Consider the following 23502-nt stretch of genomic DNA (forward strand, 5'->3'; position numbering starts at 1 on the left):
TTCAGAACATTGTACCCTTTTGAAAGACTTTCGTAACCAAAAAAAAAGAGTACCATTTTAAAGTGGGGGCTGTATAATAACTTTTAAATTCCACCATTATGAATAAAAATAAAGAAGTTAGCCATTAATTCTAAGCAGGAAACAATTTGCATTATTTCCACGTACCCCTTCCCCAATCCCTCTGTGCCCCAAAATATAGCGTGACAGTATAACGTGACTAATTTGACGTAACTGGAAATTCCAAAAATTGTTGTCGTTGTACGAGCATAAAATGCGACAGACTGAGCTGATTTATACTAGACAGAAATATTGTATTGTCTGAAAACCAGAAGTATACTAAAACAGACAGTTAACTGCCCATTGATCCCGCCTGATCCAGGGGCCTCACTGACTGCACGGAGACTTTACTGCGCTTTTCACAAACATGCGAACTCTAAAGTTCAAAAGCCACATTCACAATTGTGTTATCACCACCGTCAATCATAATTACGATCACAAGCCACGAACCTTGAAACAGAGAAATACACAAAACGGATCGAAATCCACAAATCACAAACCATGACCTTTTGAACCCGTGAAGTAAAGTTTTGTTTCCTAAGAGGTCTGTTAAGATGATTGACAGCAGCGAAAAACGCAATCGTCGGTTGGCTTCTGAACTTCAGAATTCGCATATTTGTGAAAACTGCGATCCTAATTTGCGGTCCACAGTCTACAAGAAAACGCACTATTTTTTCCACAAGATGAAAAATATTCAGTTTTAAGATTTTCCTCATGATATTTTTCTCTAACTTAAAGGAATAAAATCGTTTGCATTTTGAGACCTAAAAAAGTTTAAAGATTTCTCGCTCGCATGTTGCGTTCACCAGCACGCACTTCAAACAATGTAAATAGATGAAACGATCGATAACATATTTTTTACCTGATACCGATGCGAGTTAAAAATTCGCTCCAGTTCTGTTTGTCTCAACCGAGACGAACTTTTCTTCATGGAAGATAACTATTAACTATGCCGCTTTATAACTCGTCCGAAGTTTTTGTGCCAGCTAAACAATATGGAAACACTATTCACAGTGACTCCTTGGATATTAAAAAGACTGAACGTGACGCACTATTATGCCTTTGTTTACTTCTGATCACATCTTTAAGCGAAGTCTCTCTTTTCAAGCGATTCATCTCAATGCACAATAATTGACCCTTATATTAGTTAAAACCCTATGGTTCATTTATATTAATGCTGTTTTTGCCCCTCACATTGACTGTGTTCGTTCGTATTCAAAACACCTTTACGAAAATAAAGGTCGTATAAGTCATGTGTGTTATGTTTCGAGATAAATGGATTATATGCTTTTTTAAGTTTCCATTTTGCGGTGACTTCAGTTTACATCTCCATAAAAAGGTAAAAGAAATACCAAGAAACATCACGAGAGCTGAAAACTTTCAAAGGCATGTTTCTGAAACTCGCTAATGCAGACATCAATATAGCGTGCTTGCTGAATGGGCGAAAACACAGAATTGTGATCACAAGATCATGTACAAATTTAATGATAAAAGCTTAGCAAGATACAAATACAAACAAAAGCAAACCCCTTGAAACCTCGACGTGGGCTACACTAGTATGCTCTACTCAGTCACCAAACCTTGTCAGTAATAGCTCCTATTTTCCTCAAGTCGCTCTCTTTGAAGCTCCCGGATGGGGTGTCCCGGTGACGGCAGCACTAAAACACGGAATCCGGAATCCGGAATCCGGAAACGGAAACGGAAACGGAAACGGAATCACGGAAACGGAAACGGAATACGGAATCTGTGAAAGAAGGTTCCAAGCGATCGATTTGAAAAATATATATATTAGCAATGACAATAAAATAAATAAACAGATAAAAAAAAAAGACACAAATGAATAAATTAGCTGAGTAGAGGAGAGGAGACCTGCTGTATCACTAGAGGAGTCGATTCCAGTGAAAAGACGCTTGATACCACTATCGGCAATGAATGCAAACTCTCATGGGACAGCAAAGAGAGGAGAAAAACGTTACTGACAAAAACTAGTGCCCTAAGAAAAAGGTAAGTTATATGGAGACAGACTTCGTTTGAATCGTCAGAGGCGTCGTTTATATAACTGAAAGTTGTCGCCGTCAAGGTTTTCTTAGTGTCTTTTCTGGGTTGTCTTCAACAGTGTTCAGTTTTATTTATCAAGACAACTTACTCAAGAGGACCATGGCATTGTGGAGTCCAAAGAGAAAAGAGAATTGTGCATGCATTTGCTTGATTCCGCAACCGATTACATCAAAATAATGCACCATGTTTAATAAGCCTCTTCAACAAAAATACGGACGTCCACGTAAACTCAATTACCGGCACACCAGTATTCCATCAGTATTCAGCTTGGCGAAAAAGTTGAACTTATTGCTAAAACACCGAAACTGTGGTCACGTCACCGGTCGGTCATGTGTGGAGTATTCAGTTTGGGGACAATCACGTGGTGTGGTCTGAGGCTAACTACTACTATTCTTGACAATTAGCTATAAAAGTAATATTTAACTGTATTATTCAACCCATGAACTCGTGAATAAAAATTACTCGTAAAATTACTTTCATCGGCCTTGCAGTGCAGTAATCCACACTACGGCAAACCTTATCAAGAAGCAATAACAAGAATATATTTAAGGGAACTGCCAAGAAAACTAAGACAAATTCTCTTTGGATTGTACTAAGTTGTGTAATGTGAAATTCTTTAACTTTCTATCATTGATATTTGATTCCGTATTCCGTTTCCGTTTCTGTTTCCGTTTCCGTTTCTGTGATTCCGTTTCCGTTTCCGGATTCCGGATTCTGTGTTTTAGTGCTGCCCTCCCGGTGAAGCTTTAAACTTGTGTGCGAAATTCTCAGAGTTCCTATTTTTGTCCGCGTCTTCTTTATCCTCAGTATCCGAAATTAAGACCTCCAAAGTGGCGTGTGTTGAATTAAATAGAAGGAAATATTTAAAGGAGAAGCCAGTCTTCTAACATGGCAAAGTTGTCACGTCCCTCGCTCATGGACGTGCGTAGTGCCATTCATCGGCAACTGAGTTGTTCGCTTCACTGACTACGAAGGCTTACAATCAAGTCTTCAGCCATAGTGTCGTCAACTGGTGAAATACCTTTCTCATAAATTGTGCTTCTTAATTGCTCACGTACTACATCGATCGATAATCCTCTCTTTGAGTTCACGAAGCGGCCACGGCGTTCCAAACCTGACGCTCACAGTCATCTTTTAGTGTGAACCTACCGTGAACGGCGTGTCGGTTTGAATGCAACGCGAGCATTTCTCTGAGTTTCCCAGCGCCAAAAATTATAGAGTGACTCCCATGATCGAATCGCTTTGAACAACGCAAATAGCCTTGTTTAGGTTCGCAACGCTTTGTGGGTTTTTCAGGGGGAGCGCAGACGAGGTACAAAAAGTATCCGTGCAAGGGTTCGTGCAAGAGAAAATCATATGAAACCATTTGTGAGAACATCGTTTCTCGGTACCAGACCCTCGTGTCTTCCCTCCCCCGGGAGGCCGTTTTTCGCCGCAGACGACCGAAAGCCCATTTTATGACTGGGCCGCACAGGCCGCCCAGTAATAACAATAGTGATTTAATTTTTTAAACCCGCACCATTTTCTTAAAAAGAATAACTTTGTAGTTGGTCACGTGACCAAAATGTGATTTTTAAAACTACAAATTACCTCATTTTGAGCAGAAATTTTGCACTTAAAATTCAAGGAAATTGTTGAAAAGATGATGTGGTAACGTTTTTAGCACATCTGAGCGTAACTATCAAACGTTTAACAAGATACAAGCAAAAAAGTAGTTTTGGCCGCCATGTTGGAGGGCAAGAGTATGCCCTCCAACATGGAGGCCAGTACAAATCTTACTACTTTGCTGAAAAATCAAAGTGCCATAAAATATCTCCCTTAAACGCGTTTCCTCTCAAATTTCGGGTGTAAGATAATTTTAATGCACTCCGTCAATTTTTGGCATCAGCAAGATTCCAACTCATTGTTTAAGGGAAGCATTGGTCACATGACCTCTTACCTCTTAGTGCAAGTGGCCTGTTCCTTTCAACCCGTTGGAACTTGGAGTAAGAAGTTGGTGAATACTACATCCTCTGATTCAATATCACATATACAAGACAAATATCAAAACGAACTGTTTTACAGACCCTAACCTACCTCAGTTTGGACCATACCAGATCGCTGGGCTCTTACACTCTGAATAGTCTTTGAAATATCAATCTCACAATCAAGAGCTGCAGTGACAAGGAAAAGCAGAACTCAGAGTTATTAAATATTTGTCATCCTGACAGAATGCAGAGGGCTGGGTCTTTCCTTTTTCTTCGACATGCAATGTTGTGAAGTACGATACCTTGCTCTTTGATTATTCTGACCAGGGTATCTATTACAATGAATGTTCCAGTTCTTCCAATTCCAGCACTGAAAAAATAAAAGACAGTTTCGACTTGTGCGTAGAGAACAATAACAGAAAACAAAAATGTGCCCGTCTAGAATTTGTAAAAATCGAAGAAAGTGTAAATGTTTTTTTTTTGGCTTTACTGATAACAAAATAAATCACACAGGCTTAAAAGGATGTTGCGTTTCCCTAACCCCAAACAATACTAAAACAATGGGAAGAATGACATGTCATTGTTTCTTGCCACCAATTAGGAGAGACCTTGCGAGCAGCTCCTATAATTGGCTTAAAACCGCAAGTAAACTGAAATTAACATTCTCTCCCCTCCCTTACGCTAGTCAGTGCTTTTAACTTGACCTTGAATAAGTGACCCTGGGGGCTGCTTTTTTGGGGGTCAAAAGTTTTACGCTGTGCGACAAACGCAGACTGCAGACTGGTAGGTAAACAAGGAAAACCTTGTTGTGGAATGCTTTAACAGAGTCCCTATCCCTAAATTTTAAGTCATTTAAAAGTCAAGCTTAGGGATAGGGAATCTGTTAGAGCATTTTACAACAATGTTTACCTTGTTTACCTGCCAGTCTGCAGTCTGCGTTTGTTGCACACGGAAGTTTTAAGCACAATGGCTCTTTTTTAACGCGTTGGAGCTTTGAGTATATAGGTAACACTAGGTCCCAAACTTTTGTTATCATATTTTCTGTAAAACGAAACTGCATAACCATATTTTCACAATTAGAGCCCGGCACTGAACAAACCCCGGGTCTAGAAAAGAAAGTTATAAATAACCCACGAAGAAAATTATTTAATCAGAAGTGGAATACTAGAGCACAAACACCCAAAGATAAGTGTAAAATGCCGACATCTCGACAATTGCAGTCTGGCGCGCTTGTTTGAGTAGACTAATAAAAAGCTTTTAGGTTTATCCACACTAGTCCGTGTATTGATCGGCCATCACCACATTTGACGACAAGCATGATTTTCCCATGTGGTCAATGATTAAGTTCGTAAAATAATGTTATCGAGGAGTTTGAAAACGCCAGCTGCGGGAACACCCGGAGAACAAGCCAGCGATTCACCCATATCATCTTCCTCTAACTCTGGCGAGACGACCGTGAAACAAATCCTGAAGTCCATGGCTTACCTTGCTTCGACCCAAGGGAGAGCCGAATTCATTGTTTGTACGATGGAAACGACGGAAACGCGCTTTAAACCTTAAAATAACCTTAATAATTGAGCTTATATTATACCTTATTACCTTATATTACACTGTACCTCCTACTCACATTTACAGTGTACGTATTCAGAACACCTTTCGTAACATACGAGTCGTGTATTGACTATTTTCCAATTGCCCATAATACACTCTGTTTGCCCCCCAAATTTTGCATAACTTATTGTCTTAAAATGCTCTTGGGAAAATGCAATACTCCCAGGAGCATTTAAAAACAATGGTTTATGCAGAATTTGGGGGGCAAACAGAGTGTATTATGGGCAATTGGAAAATAGAGAATGTCGAGTGTGAAGTTTCGAGTTACATCGATTGATATACGTTTTTTTAAGTTCCTATTTTTGATGGCTTTAGTTTACACCTCCATAAAAAGGTATGTATGGCGAGAAACGTATAAAAGCGAGCTGTGAACTTTCAAAGTTTATCGAAACCCACTAATGCTGACATCGATATCACGTTTTTTTAATGGGCGAAGACACGGAAATTAGGGGAAGCATAACCACAGGTAACCCAGGCTCACTATTTGTGTCACTTTTAATACGCGTTTCATATAACATGAGTAAATATAGAGAACGTATGGGGCGAAGTTTAGGTCTGGAAATTTGCTAAAAAATGGACATAAAAATCGATGAAACTTACCATGCCTCGAGTTGCTGTTTTTCTTAATATGCACACGAAGTTTCGGGAAAAATAGTCTCCTCATCGTTCCTATATAGTATAGTGGCCACTATACTATGTCAGAAAGATAAGGAGACTATTTTTGTTTTTACTGAGGGAGTGAAAACGACTCGAAGTAATCGGATGAAATTCAGACTATAAAGTAATGTAATGAGAAAAACTTTTGACTTTATTAACAGATAGTAGGGAATGAGGTGAGTGTTGTTGTTGTTACCATCTGCGTGAGCTACGGCGTGTGCAAATCATTCTTTCCAAAGTGTTTTCGTTCAAAAAAATTTGGATGAGTTAACAGTTTTTCATCTCATTTTGAATGTTATCTTAAGCGACTTCTGTAAACTTCCTCTCAGTTTGAAGATAAAAACATTTGCAAACAAACTATGAGTTAAAAACAACAAAATATAATAGTCACGTAGCGGTGTTTTTTTAGTAAAGGGGCAACCGGAGGAAAAACCTCTCGAGAATCAACGACAAACTCAACCCCGGCCACATAATGGCTTGCGGGATTTGAAACCAAGCCACTTTGGTTGGAGGCGAGTGTTAATGGGCTAAGTTTAAAATAAGCGTCAAAGGCAATAAATTCTTAACTGAGAAAATACTGTAAGGAGCCGCTTTTCTTACATCGACACTAGCGACTGAGTGGGACCGTGGGTGTCTGGTTAGTTAAGGTTTAACAGTTCCCAGTTTTACGCATACGTAAAACAGCTGGAACAACGTCACTTTTTCTCGTGCATTAGGACCATGGTTACTGGAGGACATTGTTTATGAAGGCCGGCAACGGTGCTGCAGTTTATGTTGGGAACTCCCAGACTGTGCATAATCTTATTCATTCACTCATTGTGGATGAACACATTGATAAAAGAGCCATCATGGCTCTTGATTGATAAGACGTTTCGTTGAAAATGATAGGAGTGCTACTGAACCTTGCGCACGGTCAAGTCCAAAAAAGCTAACAAAAATATATTACAAAGGTCTGACAGACTTCATAAAGCACTGCATTTCATTAAAGATGTCCAGACTGACTAAAAGGTTAAGCTACAGAGGGTGTTTGAAGTCAAAGAGATGCCAATATCCACAGATCTAGCTAAAATCTGGGGAATTGGCAAGTCATTAACACATACCTGCAATGAGCAATAATTGGCCCAGCCATAGGAATGGACTGTTGTCTTGAGTTCACTTCATGAACAATATGTAATACAGTACTTGGATCTTTTGGAACACCGTGATCGGGCCAGCCAGTGTAATGAAACTGGTATATTGTACGAGGTATAGGCTGTAACATGACATACTACAAGTCACTTCTGTTACATTACAGTCAAACCAAGTCAAGTGCACCCCCATAGATTCTACTAGTTAACTGATCATTAGAAAATTAAATCCGTTAGTTGTTGCCCCTACTTGTATCAAACTTAAACTAAATTCACGCACGCACAATGAGCAGTGCATTTTAGACTCCAACTTCTCAGTCTTCAGTCAGACTGAAAAATTTTGCCTTGCAGTACAAACGTATATTTTCAACACTACCTGATTGAAAGACATCAATAAGATAAGTAGCGAGAGAGTAGTTGCTCCTCTTGCTGTAACGTGCTTATTTACCCTGGCTGAAATGTACATAACCATAGTTTGCCGGACTAAACTATGAACTATAATGGTTTGTAGCATATCTTTCATCTAAATGACGTGCCACTTACATCATCTATTGACGTCAACTCAAACTCTCTTAGTGTGTATTCAGTGTACTCTGTCTCCTTCATGTGTCGTACTTGGAATGGACCAACATATTTAGTGGTGTCAGGGTCAGGCCAGTAACGTATACACTTGTTCTAAATATCATAAATGGAGACATCAAAATTGTACTTAGTCGCACAATCACAATTGAATGGGCTGGTGTAGCCGTTGATTTAGAGTTTACCTTTAATATAAAAGTTGCTCCTAAGAAAACCCTTATACCCTAAAACCCTTATACCCCGAAAACCCTATAAACCAAACGCTTCAACTCCGTGAAAACTTACTTGACTGAGCAAGTTGGAATACTCGTAATGAATTTTATAAGAATGTGAATTTATAGCCTGCGGAGAGTTCTCTTGGGGAGTCTGGAGGCGGGGGAGAAGAAAGGGGGGAGAAAGTTTGCAGTCATGTCTCCGGAATTTGAATTTCTGCATCGAAAAAGTAGATGCAAATTCTCATTGGCGGAGACAACATTTGGTAATGATATCACTGTGAGGACAAGCCACACATCTTAATCGGCGTGAAACCTTTGTAAAACCTTTTACATTTCGCTCTATTGAGAAGGAGATTTCTTTCGCAGATTTTACGCTTAAAAATTGTACTATAGGTGGGTTATTTGCTCATTGCTATAGCGTCTTCGTAGCGGACCAAAAACCGGCTCGGTAGAGTTTATATTTAGCGGAGACGTAATTTTAGAAGCTTATGCAACAGAAAATTGATTCAGTTTGGTGTATTCCAGTTCACTGTGTTGCCCGCTTTTTGAGATATGTCTTCTTAAGTCGCAAAAAAGTCGTGATATCGTTACAGTCGTGATTTACACGATCCCAAAGTTAGCCTGTACCCAAACGTTGTTTTTTTTTTCTTTTCGTTCTTTCGGAAAACATCGGCGAGCGGGCAAGCGAGGAGAGCACGCGAGAGAAAGAATTCTTCTTCCCCACCCCTACCCACGTGCGCTGGCGGGCAATAAATCCCCCGCGGTTTATTTTTTATCACGCGTGCTCGACAGACTTTGAAGAGAAAATAGAGGGTCTGTGAACAGGCTATCCCAAAGCACAATGTTTAGCTTTTCACAGCATGAATTCAGTTTTGAGTCTGTGTTTTGGTATTCATCACCCCCTTGGTAGAAATGATCTTAATGATCGAAGTCGGAAAAGTAAGCGGATTCGTTGGAAGAATTGTTTACCACACGATAACTGTTTTGATACGTAATAACCGTTAATCTGCTTGATATCTAACTGGAAAAACAATCTATAGGAAAATCTAGCGATCTTGCTCAATATCGCCCTAATGATATTATTTAAAAGAAAGATATTGGCGAACAAAAATTGCGAAAAATGACTTTTCTTCTCAGTGTATTGAGTGCCTCTGGATTTTTAAGGATCAAATGATTAACAAAGGGTGAAATACTCACATCCTCGTTCAATATGGATCAAAATTAGAGTACTAGTGAGAAACGAATTTGTTCAAAAATGTCTTCTTTTTAACCTTGTCAAAAAGAACCTCCATGAGTAAGAAGTCAAACAAATACCAAAGTGGGTAGTTTCATTTCAAATACAAACTGTGTACAAAAAAAAATGAAGGAAAGTTTCTTTGACCATTGCCAATTTTGCTTAAGCCTTGGCGACATTCGTTATTTATTATTCATTCAAAATATTTCCCCGATTCTGATTGGCTAAAAGCACACGCATAATTCACCATAACCAGCTACTGATGACCAAACTTGGAAGAATTTTGCGATTAATCAACCGATGACGTCAAAAGTGCAGCTTCCTTGCAAGTTAATGCATCCTTAACCGAGAAGACCTGAGAACGAGGTTGAGTTATTTTGGTTGTGAAAACAAAAATGGAGGCCATTTCACTCGTTTCAAGAGTAAGAACTAGGCGAAATAATGGCTAAAAACTTGGCAAGAACAGCGAAAAGACTACTCGAAGGGCGACATCTGCTATTTGGAGAATATTTGCGGAGCGGAACAACCCTAAACGTGCACCATCGAAGATGAACTTAACATCGATGGAGGTAAGTATGTTTTAGCTATGTTTCCAAAATAGGAATTATTGTAAATGAATAATAAAATAATTATTGAATTCGGCTTTCGTGTCGTATGAAGAATTATGGCCTCGACGGATAATACCCTCCTCGATCTCCATAATTCTTCATAAGATACTCAGCCTCATTCATTAATTATCAGAGGGTAAAACTTTTGTTACAATGCACTCAGCGGTGGCGGATCCAGACGTTCAGATAGGGGGGGGGGGGGGGGCGGTCATCCAGACCCTGAGATAAGAGGGGGGGGGCGGTGTCAAAAAAAAAAAGAGAATAAAAAAAAATAAGAGGGGGAGACGGGCCCCCCGGGTCCCTTCTACTGGATCCGCCACTGCTTAGACCACTCACCCTTCCTCTCTCCACTTCCTTTGTTGTCATGACAATGATCCGACTGTTCTCCTGAAACACCATTTTCCAGAAATCTTCCACAGTTGTTTGAAGGCAGCCTTGAGCTGCAATGTATCGCGTTGACAATCCCTCCTTGACACTAGGCTGCTGTCAACAATAACGTATTCTATGTTCAATATTATTTTTACTTTTGCAGGGCTTTCAAGGCCGTTTAAGTGAGTTGACCCTTTACATCCTTTTAACCCTAATATCAAAATTCAAATTCTCATTTGTTGTCCCTATACGTTTTCAAGAGAAGTAGTGTGGACAATTTGTTGAAGTATCTATTAGATTCATCTTTCCTGATCATGTCCTCAATTCTCATGACCACTCGGTTTCTAAAGCATTGATATTATAAGGAGAAAGTTCATGCTGATCACTCTTAGGGCTTAAAGGGTTAACCATTGTTGTTATGAGCTCATAATGTTCCTTCCGGGATAAATCCTTATTAAAACATAAAAGTCATCGAAATGAGAAAATGAAACAAAACAGGAATCATTTCTTGATTTTCGTGCAACCCTTTTCATTACACTTGTAGCTAAGAGAAGATGATGATGACGATGACGAAGGATCCTACAGTCTCCCTGGAGAGGTGGTAGTACATCACGTGGTTAGAGCTATGTTACTTATTGCCACCAGAGTTTGCCACACTGTACTCTCACACTCCATACTTTTTTGTTGGCACTGTTGACATGATAGCGACAAAATCCCTTCTAGCATACAAGCGTAGTGGACAATAGAAATACCCCTAGATCCTTTGAGCCACAGAAACAGGGTTAAACTATGTTACCCGCATGTACCTTAGCCATTTACAAAACTTGCTACTCACTGGACAATCACATTCACATAAAACAATTGATTTTGTCATTAAGATTTACCCCCTGGATAGTACTTTATCCACCTGTTCTCTCCTCCGCAGAGGCTCCCGCTGGGTATCCCAATAAAAATAGCAATAATCGAAAAAATAGGAAGCGCGCGGGGTACGATGGGAAGAGGGAAAAGGCGGGAGCGGTCTTTCCCCTTCCCATCGTGCCCCGCGCGCTCTCTTTTTCTTTCTCCACAGCCTCCCTACTACACAAAAAGGCCTCTGCGGAGGAGAAAAACCACCTCTTTACCCGCAAATACAATAGCGTTGCATAATGAAGCTGAACATAGTCTGGTATAAGATAATTGGCTCCACAGTCCCAGCGGCATTCGTCTTTCCCCACCGAAAACTAATGGAGTATCCCCTCTCCAGATCAAAGCAGAGTCTCTTTTCAAAGGAAACAAAACAACAGTTACAACCAATGCTCGAGCCAATAACCTTCATAACTGAAACCCAACTATTGCCCTACACCATTATACTATGGCCAAGAGGGGACTCTTACATGAAAAGGAGAACTCTTAGAGTGCTCAGAAATTCAACTTTTCCATGACACAATCTCGTGATGCATAACAATCGAGAGTCAACCAGTTGCTTACCCCGACAAAATTCGCATTGATGTAATCTGATCCAACAACGTATGGGTCACCACCAAGCAAAACAACTCGACTGTGATCAACTGAGTGAAAGAAGAATAAAACAAAAGCAGAAATCACAACACTGCCCAAGGGTAGAGCCGCAAATTGAAGGCCTCCGGGTTAAAAATTTTTCCTTGACATTTTGGTTACTTTTGAAAGTGCTAAAAAGTTGCATAACTTTGTAATACGGTTATTTCTTTAGTATAGAAACATTGTATCAAGTATTTTCTGGCTGAATTGAGCGCTATATCCCATACATTTCGTATGCAAAAGACATCCATTTTACACTTGACAATAACAGACCTCCTTCCCCAGACAATGTTGTTGTGAAAGAAATTATATTTGTGAACTACGGATAAAGATATGAAAGTGGATGTGATCCTGATAGTTAAATAAACAACCTACGCGGTTAGAGAATAACCAGTTGGCTTGATTAGCTCAATTGGATAGAGCGTTGCGTGCAGTAATCGCAAAGGTCAGGGCTCGATTCCTTGTCAAGAGTGAAGTTTTTCAGGTTGCTTTTTAACCCACTTAGGTTGTTCATTTAACTGCAAGAGCTTGCAAGGATCACATCCACTTTCAATGTTGTTCTTTCTTTGTTAATGTGAAATGTAATAATATCGTATAGTGTATTTTAAAAATTGCTTGGCGTGATGCGCATTATCGAACAAGGTCTTAGGCTTGAGTTAGGTCATTTCGGCTTAACGTCAGAAAGCGGCGCGTATTCCACAACATTGATTAACTGTGCCAAGTTTTGAAAAAAGACAAATTGAATACTACATCCTTTTCCAAGGGAATTACCTTAATTTTCTCCTTGGGGATGGCGTTTTTACGTTCTGCTGCTTTAAGACTGAGGAACTCATCAAACAAACACGTGACTTACATGGCAAAATGTTTTTGAATCTGTTCTTGGCTTTGTTTTCAGGTCTTTCACCTTCTTTTCTGCTGTAAAGATGTTTACACTCTTGTTTTTGAAGAACCTGTGCGGGCAAAAAGATAAACTGAACACCATTTACAGACGAAACATCAAATTCACTGGAACCCTACGACATGTATTCGTATTCTTCGGACTACTATCAACAACTTACTTTAAAAAGTTGGTTTACTAACTTAGAACAAAAGTCACTGAATCGTAGCCAACAGCTATCAGCGCCGTACAAACGACTTATTGACGAGATCAAGCAAAACTAACTACGTGAGAACGACTGGAGAACTGACAATTTGACTAACAGCAGACGACTGTTTAACTGTGACAATAGACGGATCGAAACGCACCAATTACTGATTACCAGTCTTCATAGCCAATAACATCACCGCTTAACTAACAGACGACCAATAACATCGCGACGTAATTGACCAATCAGATTAATAACCAGAGTTTATTATTCATTCAAAATATTTCCCCGATTCTGATTGGCTAAAAGTACACGCATAATTCACCATAACCAGTTACTGATGACCAAATAGAGTACCGAAGTGATGACGTCATAAAAATGAAATTTGTGAAATTATGGGATTTGTTATGATATTCTGAAAGAACAACGTCCAAGACACCTACTCGCCAAAAATTAGCAATTAGGGGCAAATTGTCTCTGAGATATTAGCCCAGTTATGCTGTGACGACTCCATACAAATCCTTCTAAATTTGGCTTGGTTCATAAGATTAGGAACCAGTTAAGATTTAGAAGGATTTGTATGGAGTCATCGGAGCATAACTGGATTAATATCTCAGAGACAATCTGCTCCAAATTGCTAATTTTTGGCGAGTAGGCGTCTTGGACGTTGTTCTTTCGGAATATCTTAACAAATCCCATAATTTCACAAATTTCATTTTCTATGACGTCACACTTCGGTACTCTATTTGCAAGAATTTTGTGTTTAACGAGGAAATGACGTCAAAAATGCAGCGTTCGTGCAGGTTAAGGCACCGTGACCCGAGAAGACCTGGGGACGAGGTTGAGTTGTTTTGGTTGTGAAAACAAAAAATGGCGGACGTTTCACTCGTTCCAAGAGTAAGAACTAGGCGAAAAAATAGCTAAAACCATGGCAAGAACAGCAAGAAGACAACTCGAAGGGCGACATCTGCTATTTGGGAAATATTTGCGGAGCTGGACAAACCTAAACGTGCACTATCGAAGATGAACATAACATCGATGGATCTATGGAGGTAAGCATGTTTTGGCCATGTTTTTAAACTAGGAATTATTTTGAATGAATAATAAAACAATTATTGAATTCGGCTTTCGTATCATATGAAGAATTATGGAGATCGAGGAGGGTGTTATCCGTCGAGGCCGTAGACCGAGGCGGATAACACCCTCCTCGATCTCCATAATTCTTCATAAAATACTCAGCCTCATTCATTAATTGTTAAATAATACCATCAACTGACGTGATACAACTCACTTTGACTCTGAAGATGACTACCGCACAGGTTCAGTCGAAACGTCAGTCACTGTCAGCAACAACAGTCCTATCCAGGCCTACGTTCACCCGCACGATCAAACTCAACCTACTTTTGAAATGACTCCTGGGTTCAAACCTTTCACAGTTCCACAGTTATAACCGAGTTTGAGAAAACATTGCGAAGCGGATCCACATTTTTGCCATTTCTTTTGCACTTAATCTTGTTACTAGAATTTCTGGTTGAATGGTTTGCTTTTGAAACGTTCCAGTTTTCGGACTGTCGGGAAAACTGTCCCTAGAGGTTATCATTTCACTCGCTCTCGTTTCAACGTTTTTAGTCGAGTGGCCCGTGCATACGATAAGATGCAATTTAACGTCTCTATCGTCATTGGAAAGGTGGATACGACAAAAATGAAAGATAAGGATGTAATGTTAGAGCGATTTTCGTATGACCTTGAAATGAAAACGCGCGAACAAAACAGAAACAACAAAAGAACGGAAATAGAGCGATTTGATTGGTTTATCGAACGGATACAAACGCACCTGGCTTTTGGTTGGTTAAGCGAACGCTCGGCTGAAACAACTTCACGCCCGATGAACTTTCTAGAAATCGCTTTGACGTCATACTGCAACACGATTGGTCAATCGAACAATGCCTTCTCCATATTATGGTTTTCTTTGGCGGGAAAACGAAGAGTCCATGTTTTTTTCTTTTCAGCCATAGGCTGATAAAACAAATAACAAACACTTACGGAAACCATTTTTCAAGGACATACGAAAATCGCTCTATAGCCTTGTAATATGAAGTACATTAGCGATAGTTTAAAAACACCCATTTTAGACGGTTTGGGAGGGGCTAATAACCCAACTCAAATAAATTACAAGTGAATTAAGTGAATTAAAAGTGAATTACAAGTAAAAATCAGAGTTCTCAGGGGCACCCAACGAGAATATAGTTCAAAACCACTTAAACATAGCATTGTTAAACGTTTTTTAGTATTTGAACGGTAGATAAAGGCATATTTTTATCCCCTAAAAGTTTTTCATCTGTTCGGATTTCCTAGCTGAAAATCTAGTGATCCGAAAATTATAGGGATCAAAACTCGCCTTTTCGAAAATTTCATCTAGAAAAAAGGCTCCCAAAAATTCTAGGTGACCTTTTTAGGGTAAAAATCTGTTTAAAATAGGCAATTATACCATTTTTTACATGTTCGAAAATTCTAGGAGAGGCAGGCAAGCAAGAAATTTTACAACAAATGTTCCGAAAATTCTAAATCTCAAATCGTCTTCCGAACAGATATTTTTCCGAAAATTGTCGTTGAGTGCCCCTGAGTTCTGTCAGGAAGTAGTTTGACTCTCTCACCTCAAACTCTTCATAAAATCCAGCCTTTCCAGGTATATTCTGAGTCTGTTTTTCTAACACCTTAACTCGGTCCCCAATGGCTGATGCATTGATTCTTGTTGCATTAAACGGCTAAGAACACATTGATGAGAATTAATTATGACTACGATACCATAATCTCTGTAATAAGTGCAGATAAAGTTTAGTCAGCCTTACAATCCAACGGCTTCCCTTCAAAATTTATTTTTGATGTCGAGACGAAGAAACCCAACCCTCCACAGTTCCTTTCCCCGAAGAATTAGTTGGAATGACTTTTTTAAGATTGGTGGACCCTCTATGTCACATAACTCTTCGCGTGTCTACCCTACTTCAAAGGTGTGTTAAGAAGTATGAAATCACCGTTCTTAATAAGCTATTAAGAACGAATTCCCGGTTCCAAAGTCACGACCCCCATTAGCCTTGCAACGTGACGTTGCTTACAAAATTCCTTGCGATAATTGTTCACGGAGTTATATCAGTGAGACCGGCAGATCATTTGTTACGAGTGAAAAAGGACACATGAGGAATCCAGACGTAGTTAGTCGATAAACCGATAATCGATATGTATCGATAGTAATCGATATCAATTATCGATGAATATCGATTTCCGATATCGATCGATATTTATCGGCCGATTAAATCGATTAATATCGATGGTGCCGATTGATTTCCGATATACAATACCGTAAATGATCGATTAAGCGCCGCTCTCGAATAAGCGCCGGACCTTTACCGAAATAGTTTAATAAGCGCCGCGACGCGAACTTGGTTATTTAGAAATTAACGGCCTACCTTCAGTTAAGGCGCTTGATATCGCTTGAGAAATAATAAGACCTCGACCAAGTCGTGAGTTCCAAAGATTTAATGTGGGGAAACTTTTGAAACCAGGTTCATACAACAGTTCGAGGTATACATATTTTATACTTTATCATAACTATAACAAAATTCTCAAATCTGATTGACTAACATTTGAAAAGACAATTTTTATACGGTTTTTAAAACTGTTAGTAGAGAGCCGTTTCAAGTTTGTTGGTACTGTTTTCCCCGTTAATTTAGAGGCTACATATGCAAAGGTAAATGTGCCAGTGTTGTCCTTACTTTTGGTCTATGAAAATTGCCCTTAAAGGGGTATCTGGTGTTATACTTGTGCAAGTTAGAGGCTGCTCTGAGAGAATCATAAAACAGTGAAGGAATACTGGAAGACTTGTTAAATATCTTATGTGCAAGTACGCATGTACTCAGTTCAACAGTGTTATCAAATTTAAGAATATCAAGAAGTTTATAGAAAACTTCGGATGACTTTACTATAAAAACATACATCGAATGTATTTATTTTGAAGAGAACATAACTTGTTTAAATTTGATGGATAAGTATTTCCCCACACTACGACTGCATAGTTTAAATAAGGAAATATCAGTGTATAATAATTGTTGAAATAAGCGCCGCTCTCGTATAAGCGCCTCACCTATAACGGGAAAAATTAAATAAGCACCTCGGTGCTTAATCGCATTTACGGTAACTCTCTTTTAATCCCAGGACAATATATCTATTCTTCCATAACTTTGTTCTATTGTATTGTTGTTCTAACACACAATATTTTATTTTTTTTATATTCTTTCATCATCTCAGCCGTTTAAGCCTGGAGTTCAGGCGGTCGAAAGCTTGTGTCTTTTAATATTCTTAGCCAAAGAACGCTTTTGCAAAAAGTTTTAATATTATTCACCCCTCGATATTTTTATAAAAACATTTTGCATAATTATCATTTGATTTCAAAATGGCGGCTGCTTGTTGACTCGCACATTATGAATATTTTTGGGGGGAATCTTGAAATTTGCGTTCTCTGTAGGCAAGGAGCGGTCAAAGGAGACTGATATCAGTTCGGCTGATACTGAGCTCCTTCAAAAGACACCACAATATCTTGCTCATTTGTTTGACTTCCTTCTTCCGAACGCATCAAATTTATCTTTAAATTCAGTTTAGAAAGAACAAGAATGAAAAAAGTCCCCTTGCAAAAAATCCCCCTATCCTAGAGTAGCTTTTAGGCTGAGTCAGGGGGGAGGGAAGGTCACTCTATTGTTTTCCACCAACGTTTCTTGACCCACTCCGCCTGCCAGTATGACGTCACATAGTAACGGGCAAGAGCCCTGAGTCGCTTGTGCAAATTAGCAAGGGATACGACAGTTATTAGGACGAGCGAGGTCGAGGAAAAGCTAAGAAACTGGCAGGTATCGCTATATATCGCTAATTTGATCGAATGTGTGTGAGCTTTGGTGTTGCTATAATCTGCTTGTGTAAACCGTTTTTATATTTTGTGTCCGTAATTGTATAATTTTGTTAATTTGTTTTGCGGGCCGTGATGCGGGATCGCCGTCTATTTCACGGGACTGGCAAGGTCATTAAAGCATAAATCCTTTTTTTTCTCTAAAATAGGCAAGGTCTAGTCTCCAGAATAGGAGGTTTCATTCACTGATCACACATGTTTATATTTCATCTATTCTTTTAGTAGTTCTACGGGCCTAACTTCATATCAATCCTTTCGAGTATAGGCCTCTGTTCATCTCCTAATTCTCCACCATATTCAGAAAGGTTGCTCGATCGATTATCTACATCGAGTCGGCCCTTTCAACCCGAAATAATGCGAAATAGCTTTGAAATACGCGCTGAAGCTAATTTTCCTCAAATGTATATTTGAATTCATGATAAATACAGCTCCACCGGCTTCAAACATCGTCTATGGCAGAGAAATATTGTTTTGATATGACAAAATTAAATTGTCAATTCAGGTGTGTCACTGTGGTGCAGTGGTCAAGGAGATGATTGCACGTGCAGATCAACCGGGTTCGCCTCCCGGCGACGCGGTTTTCGGCTTCTTAGTACCGTTTTTTTTTTTTTTTCTCTTTAGTCTGTTTTTTAACACTGTTTTTCCTTTTGGCCTGTTTTCCGTCATTCTTACTGCTGACCCTGCTGATCATGCACTTGGGTCAATATATATTTTAAGCTTAAGTCCGGAGTTTTATTTTGCAAAAGGGATTTCAAGAGTTCTTGATCTGCATACTGGGCAAGCTTACGACCAGAAAAAAACCATATTTAGCTGTCAAGACATGCCCTGTCTGTCTGAAACAGCTGAATTTTTTTCAATGTTAGTTGACATCATGACAAGCAACACACAGTACACCACAAACTGTACTAGTTTACGCCCAACACCTTCCAGTAACCCACTGGCGAAATTTAAACTTGCCTTTTGTACATCGTCTTAATCATCAATGTTATTACTCTAAAATCTCCACTGGGTTTGCCCAGGAAAAATAATTAAACATTCCTATATAGCCCATATATGGCAGTACCCCCCCGGGAGCGAGAAGAACAGGTGATTTATACTTTCTTATGCGAGATTGATGACCTGTACCCTCATTTTGTTTTTGTCAATGGTAATTTTTTTTTTTAGTTTTGCGTCTTTTGAACAATTTTGAACAATGAAATACACTGGTCTCGTAGAAGTCATGATAGAAAGTGACCGGGGAAGCAAAAAATCAGCCGGATAGAAACAAACTGTTTTCCGGGTATGGAGGAGGCTAACTTATCACTGATTATTATAAGAGAAACATCTTTATACATCTTACTGTTTTAAGCTGCACAACAGTGCCAGATTGTTCCATCATGGGGTTTTTCCTATAATGCTCCACCAGATTAGTCAGATCGTCAAATTTCTCTCTACCAACACCATATTTACCATCTTCCGCGCAATGGCGTATCATGACATGAGTAATTTTGTCCTCTAATCTGATTTAGTTAACAACGGAAAAATGTTAATGCATACTCCTGTTGTTATAACAGTGGTGGGTTTAATTTGTAGGTACAGTTGTGGGTGCAACTGTAGTTGTTAGTATTAGAGTCAGGGTTCAGGGTTTAGTCAAACCTGCACACCCAGAAATTAAATCAGCTTTTTAGTATTAATACCAAGCAAGGGATCGTTACCAGGAGTATAAGGGAAATTTCACATTTTTGGCTGATTAAAAAAAAAGTTTTTGAGGGTCCTCTCACCTTCTACCCACGTCTCCCAAGTAGTTACCTGTACTTTTACAGGCTGTATTACTGGTTGTACTAACCATGTAATTAAAGATGAGGCAACCTCGTTCCCAGGGTTCTCTCCTACCCTCTCGCTCCGTAGGGCGGGTAGGAGAGGACCCTGGGAACGAGGTTGAAGATGAGGCTCCATGGCTGAACTTACACGACAGCGTAATGGTTTTTACGTGATTTTCAGCACAAAAATTTAACTCTCAGGCCTAGACCTAATGTCAAACTTTTCATGAGACGAACCAAACTCTAATTTCGGTCGACCTAATTTAAGTCTGTTGGGTCAGACGTCGGACTTAGGACACGTCGAATCAATCAACTGATCATGAATCACATCAGTAATAAATTTGCTCCCGAACGAGGCTAAATATACATTATCATACAATTTTTCAATTTATTTTATCAGTTTAGTTCGTCGCATGTAAAGAGATCGTCGTTTGTCCCGCAGACGATCTTCACACGTTCTATCCGTCTGAAGCAGACGGATGGAACGTGTTGAGCGCGTTGGACGATCCAAACTCATTTAGACGAACTTAACTGAGACAGACGTCGAACTTTTTATGAACTTAACTCACTAACAGTAAGTTTGGTTCATCTCATGAAAAGTTCGACGTTTGCCCTAGGCCTTGCAGTCTATGTAAACCACATCAGTAAAAAGGGCAGCATCATATGAATTCAATCCCAAGTGTACATGTATGCAAAATAACGACAACAAATTAACACCTGCTGATGTACAAATGGCTTGTCACAATTACAGTTCATTCTTCAAAGCATGAGAAAAACATAATCAATGGTTCTTGATTGATTTTTCCAAAGAACCAATGTTTAAGGCTTGCGCTCATTCTTTCCTATTCGTCTTTATTCAGAGACAGTTTTAGTTCAGTTATTTAATGGAAGAAAATAGGTGAACCTGCAACTAATTGCAACAGAAGGTATTTAATCTGTTTTACATTGTACATATACTCGGGAACTTCATGTGCTTTATAACACATCAAAGTAAAAGACGCTATGATGAAGATCAAAACAAACAAGGCAACGGGCTGTAAATGTGTTCCACTAAGAGCAATAAAAGAATCTGCCGAAATGTTATGGCACCCTTTCAGCGAACTTTTCAACAATATCCCAGATAATTCTAGCATACATCAACAATGGAAACTCGGAGAAGTTCCACCAGTTTTCAAGACGGACTGCTGTTTGACTAAATCTCACTACAAACCGTTAACTATCTTGCCGTCCTTATCGAAAGTACTCGAAGCGTTAGTCCACTCAAGAATCGGTCCGTTTCTCCCTCCCTCCATCCATCCATCCATCTATAGGTGGTTTTCACGTTGTCATCGCCGCCATGGTGGTGGACGGTAAACAAAAGATCGCTCATTAGCTACCTTTGTTTGTCCACCAGCATTTGTTCATTTCACCATTGTTATTTGTGTCTCCCGAGATTGCATGAAAACCATCTATTCAGCAGACGGACAAGGGTAAAATCATTACAAAGCTCACCTGACTGTAAGAACATAGTCTCCAGGTTTGCTCTGGCTTTCTCTAACCAGGAAAGATCCATCCTCGCCCTTGTCCTGCATCATTACCTCTGCCTCTTTACCGGGCATGTTTCCATGAAACCATCTAGCCAGCAAAATATAAAGATAAGTTAAAAACGTACAACCTCCGGAGGGGTACTTCCTATGATGGCCTATACGGGGAGGCTTCGACCGAAAGGGGTATCTTTTTCAGGCTTCAGGTATATGAAAGGTTAGGGATTTTACTAGTTGAAGTATATAAAAGGGTAGGAAATCTGTCATTTGGGTTTGTAAAAGAGCCCAAAAGAGCTAACAGATGAATTTTATGGCTTTATAAAGTCGAGAAAACGTTCTAATGTTGTGACTGATTTCTATTTAAATGACTGTTCATTTACAGCAGTTAAAAGGAACACAAAGTTCTAAACAGGGTATGTGAAAGGGGTGCCATTTGTCAACAGAAGCTATACGAAAGGGGCACCTTTTTCTTTAAAAAATGGTATATAAAAGGGTAAAGACCTTGTGGCGGAGCCTCCCGGTATAAACATTTGTTGAGTATCCCCATCCCCCCCCCCCCAGGGTACAACCACTACCTTGCACACAGCATGAACAAATAACAGGTTTTATGTACAACTCGTGGTGTTAATCTGCTGAATCGTTGCGCTGTGCTTTGATGCGGGAGAGATTTGTGAGTTTAGGTTGCACACAGTAACCTTACTTCGCTTTATGTAGGAAAACAACACCAAACGAACAGCTAGCCACAAAACCGTAGAAAATGGCGATGAATATAGCCCACCTTATACAGAAAAAGCAACAACAGGGCCAAGTTTACGTAAGTAAAATTTATTTCCATATTTATGCCATTATTTCTACGTTATAACAACTATATTAATGACTATATCAAATTTCAGTCGTCCGTAATATGCAAACCAGTATCAAAACTCGCGGTAATTTATGCACCGAGCTTGGGCTGCCTGTGGACTACCGAGAACTAATTCATGATCAGCTAGCGGTCAGAGCCCAGTTGTTCGAAGGCCTATTAGTACTTAACCCAAGGTTAAATTTAACCTGAGTTTTTTTCTTTTGTTCAAAGCATTTTCTCGGATCATTTTCTCTGTTATTTTTAAGAGCATCCAATCATCAACTTGTTGACAAAAGGATTAAACTTAATTTACTTTTAAAGCTTTCATATCTGAATTCAAATTTCGCACTAACCCTGGGTTATCTTAACCCAGCTTTGAACAACCCGGACCCGGGCGGTACTTGAACTTGGGGCCTCCGGATTTCAATTCTCCGTTCTAATGTAACCGTTCGTTGCCTCCTACGTATTCATTTCATTTATGGACTGAGTCCTATGCGTTATTTAGTATAGCTTGTAGGAATAGTTATACAGGTGCAATATAACTTTAAGTTACATCCTTATTAAAATAAAAAGCAAGACTGACAAAATAGTTGCTGTTTAATGAGTTTAAACAGGTAAGTGTATGCCGACAGTAACAACTGACAGTAAGTGCTGTTCAGCAAAAACAAAACCGAAAAACAAACCTGCTACTAACCTTTCAGAGGTGGGATCCGTAGAATTCAATGCGTATTTCAGCTCAATAACTTGACCATTCTTTTCCCTCAATTTCTCAGGATTATCAGTATAAAACAGTATCAGCTCTGACAGAGTAGCAAATTTCTCTCCCCCATACAGGTCATAAAAATCTCCTGTGTTTTGAATTTTTATGTGCGTCACCTCACCACCTCGTCTGCAAGTGAAAGCAAAAAAACCATTACAGCAATTTACTACTAATATCATCATCATCATGCATATTTCCCTGTTATCTCTTACAATGCAAACTGCTCCACATGTGCCACACGACCAAGGTTAGGACATCACCGGACGTTCTTCACAGTTTTTTGAGATTTTTGATGGGCACCATGTCATGCAACCAATCGAAATCTCAAGAGTGATGCAATTTTATTTCAACGTCGTAGAACTGAAATCATTTAAAAGGCTGTGTCACAGGTGACTAATTCATTTTGTTTATAATGCCAATTCCGAGTCCTTATTCGCTATGGAACTTGAGAAAATGACAGAGCTTCCTGCCAAACAAATATGTCTCCCAAGCATTTAATCAAACTTTGATACTGAAGCA

General features: G+C 39.3%; 1 protein-coding gene across 1 annotated transcript in view; it reads right to left on the reverse strand.

The window, feature by feature from the left end:
* Window positions 1–23502, reverse strand: part of LOC140947638 (tyrosine-protein phosphatase non-receptor type 11-like) — a 30297-nt gene that overhangs the window by 3688 nt on the left and 3107 nt on the right. Inside the window, exons 3-13 of the mRNA XM_073396796.1 lie at window positions 22918–23112; window positions 21348–21470; window positions 19397–19556; window positions 15758–15868; window positions 12872–12968; window positions 11950–12029; window positions 10450–10596; window positions 8021–8152; window positions 7451–7602; window positions 4385–4452; window positions 4192–4268 (exon numbers count right to left, since the gene is read on the reverse strand). Of these exons, the coding sequence (XP_073252897.1) occupies window positions 4192–4268; window positions 4385–4452; window positions 7451–7602; window positions 8021–8152; window positions 10450–10596; window positions 11950–12029; window positions 12872–12968; window positions 15758–15868; window positions 19397–19556; window positions 21348–21470; window positions 22918–23112 (1342 nt within the window). The remainder of the gene's footprint in view (window positions 1–4191; window positions 4269–4384; window positions 4453–7450; window positions 7603–8020; window positions 8153–10449; window positions 10597–11949; window positions 12030–12871; window positions 12969–15757; window positions 15869–19396; window positions 19557–21347; window positions 21471–22917; window positions 23113–23502) is intronic.

This window comes from Porites lutea, chromosome 1 (genome assembly GCF_958299795.1).
Source record: "Porites lutea chromosome 1, jaPorLute2.1, whole genome shotgun sequence".
NCBI classification, from domain to species: Eukaryota; Metazoa; Cnidaria; class Anthozoa; order Scleractinia; family Poritidae; genus Porites; species Porites lutea.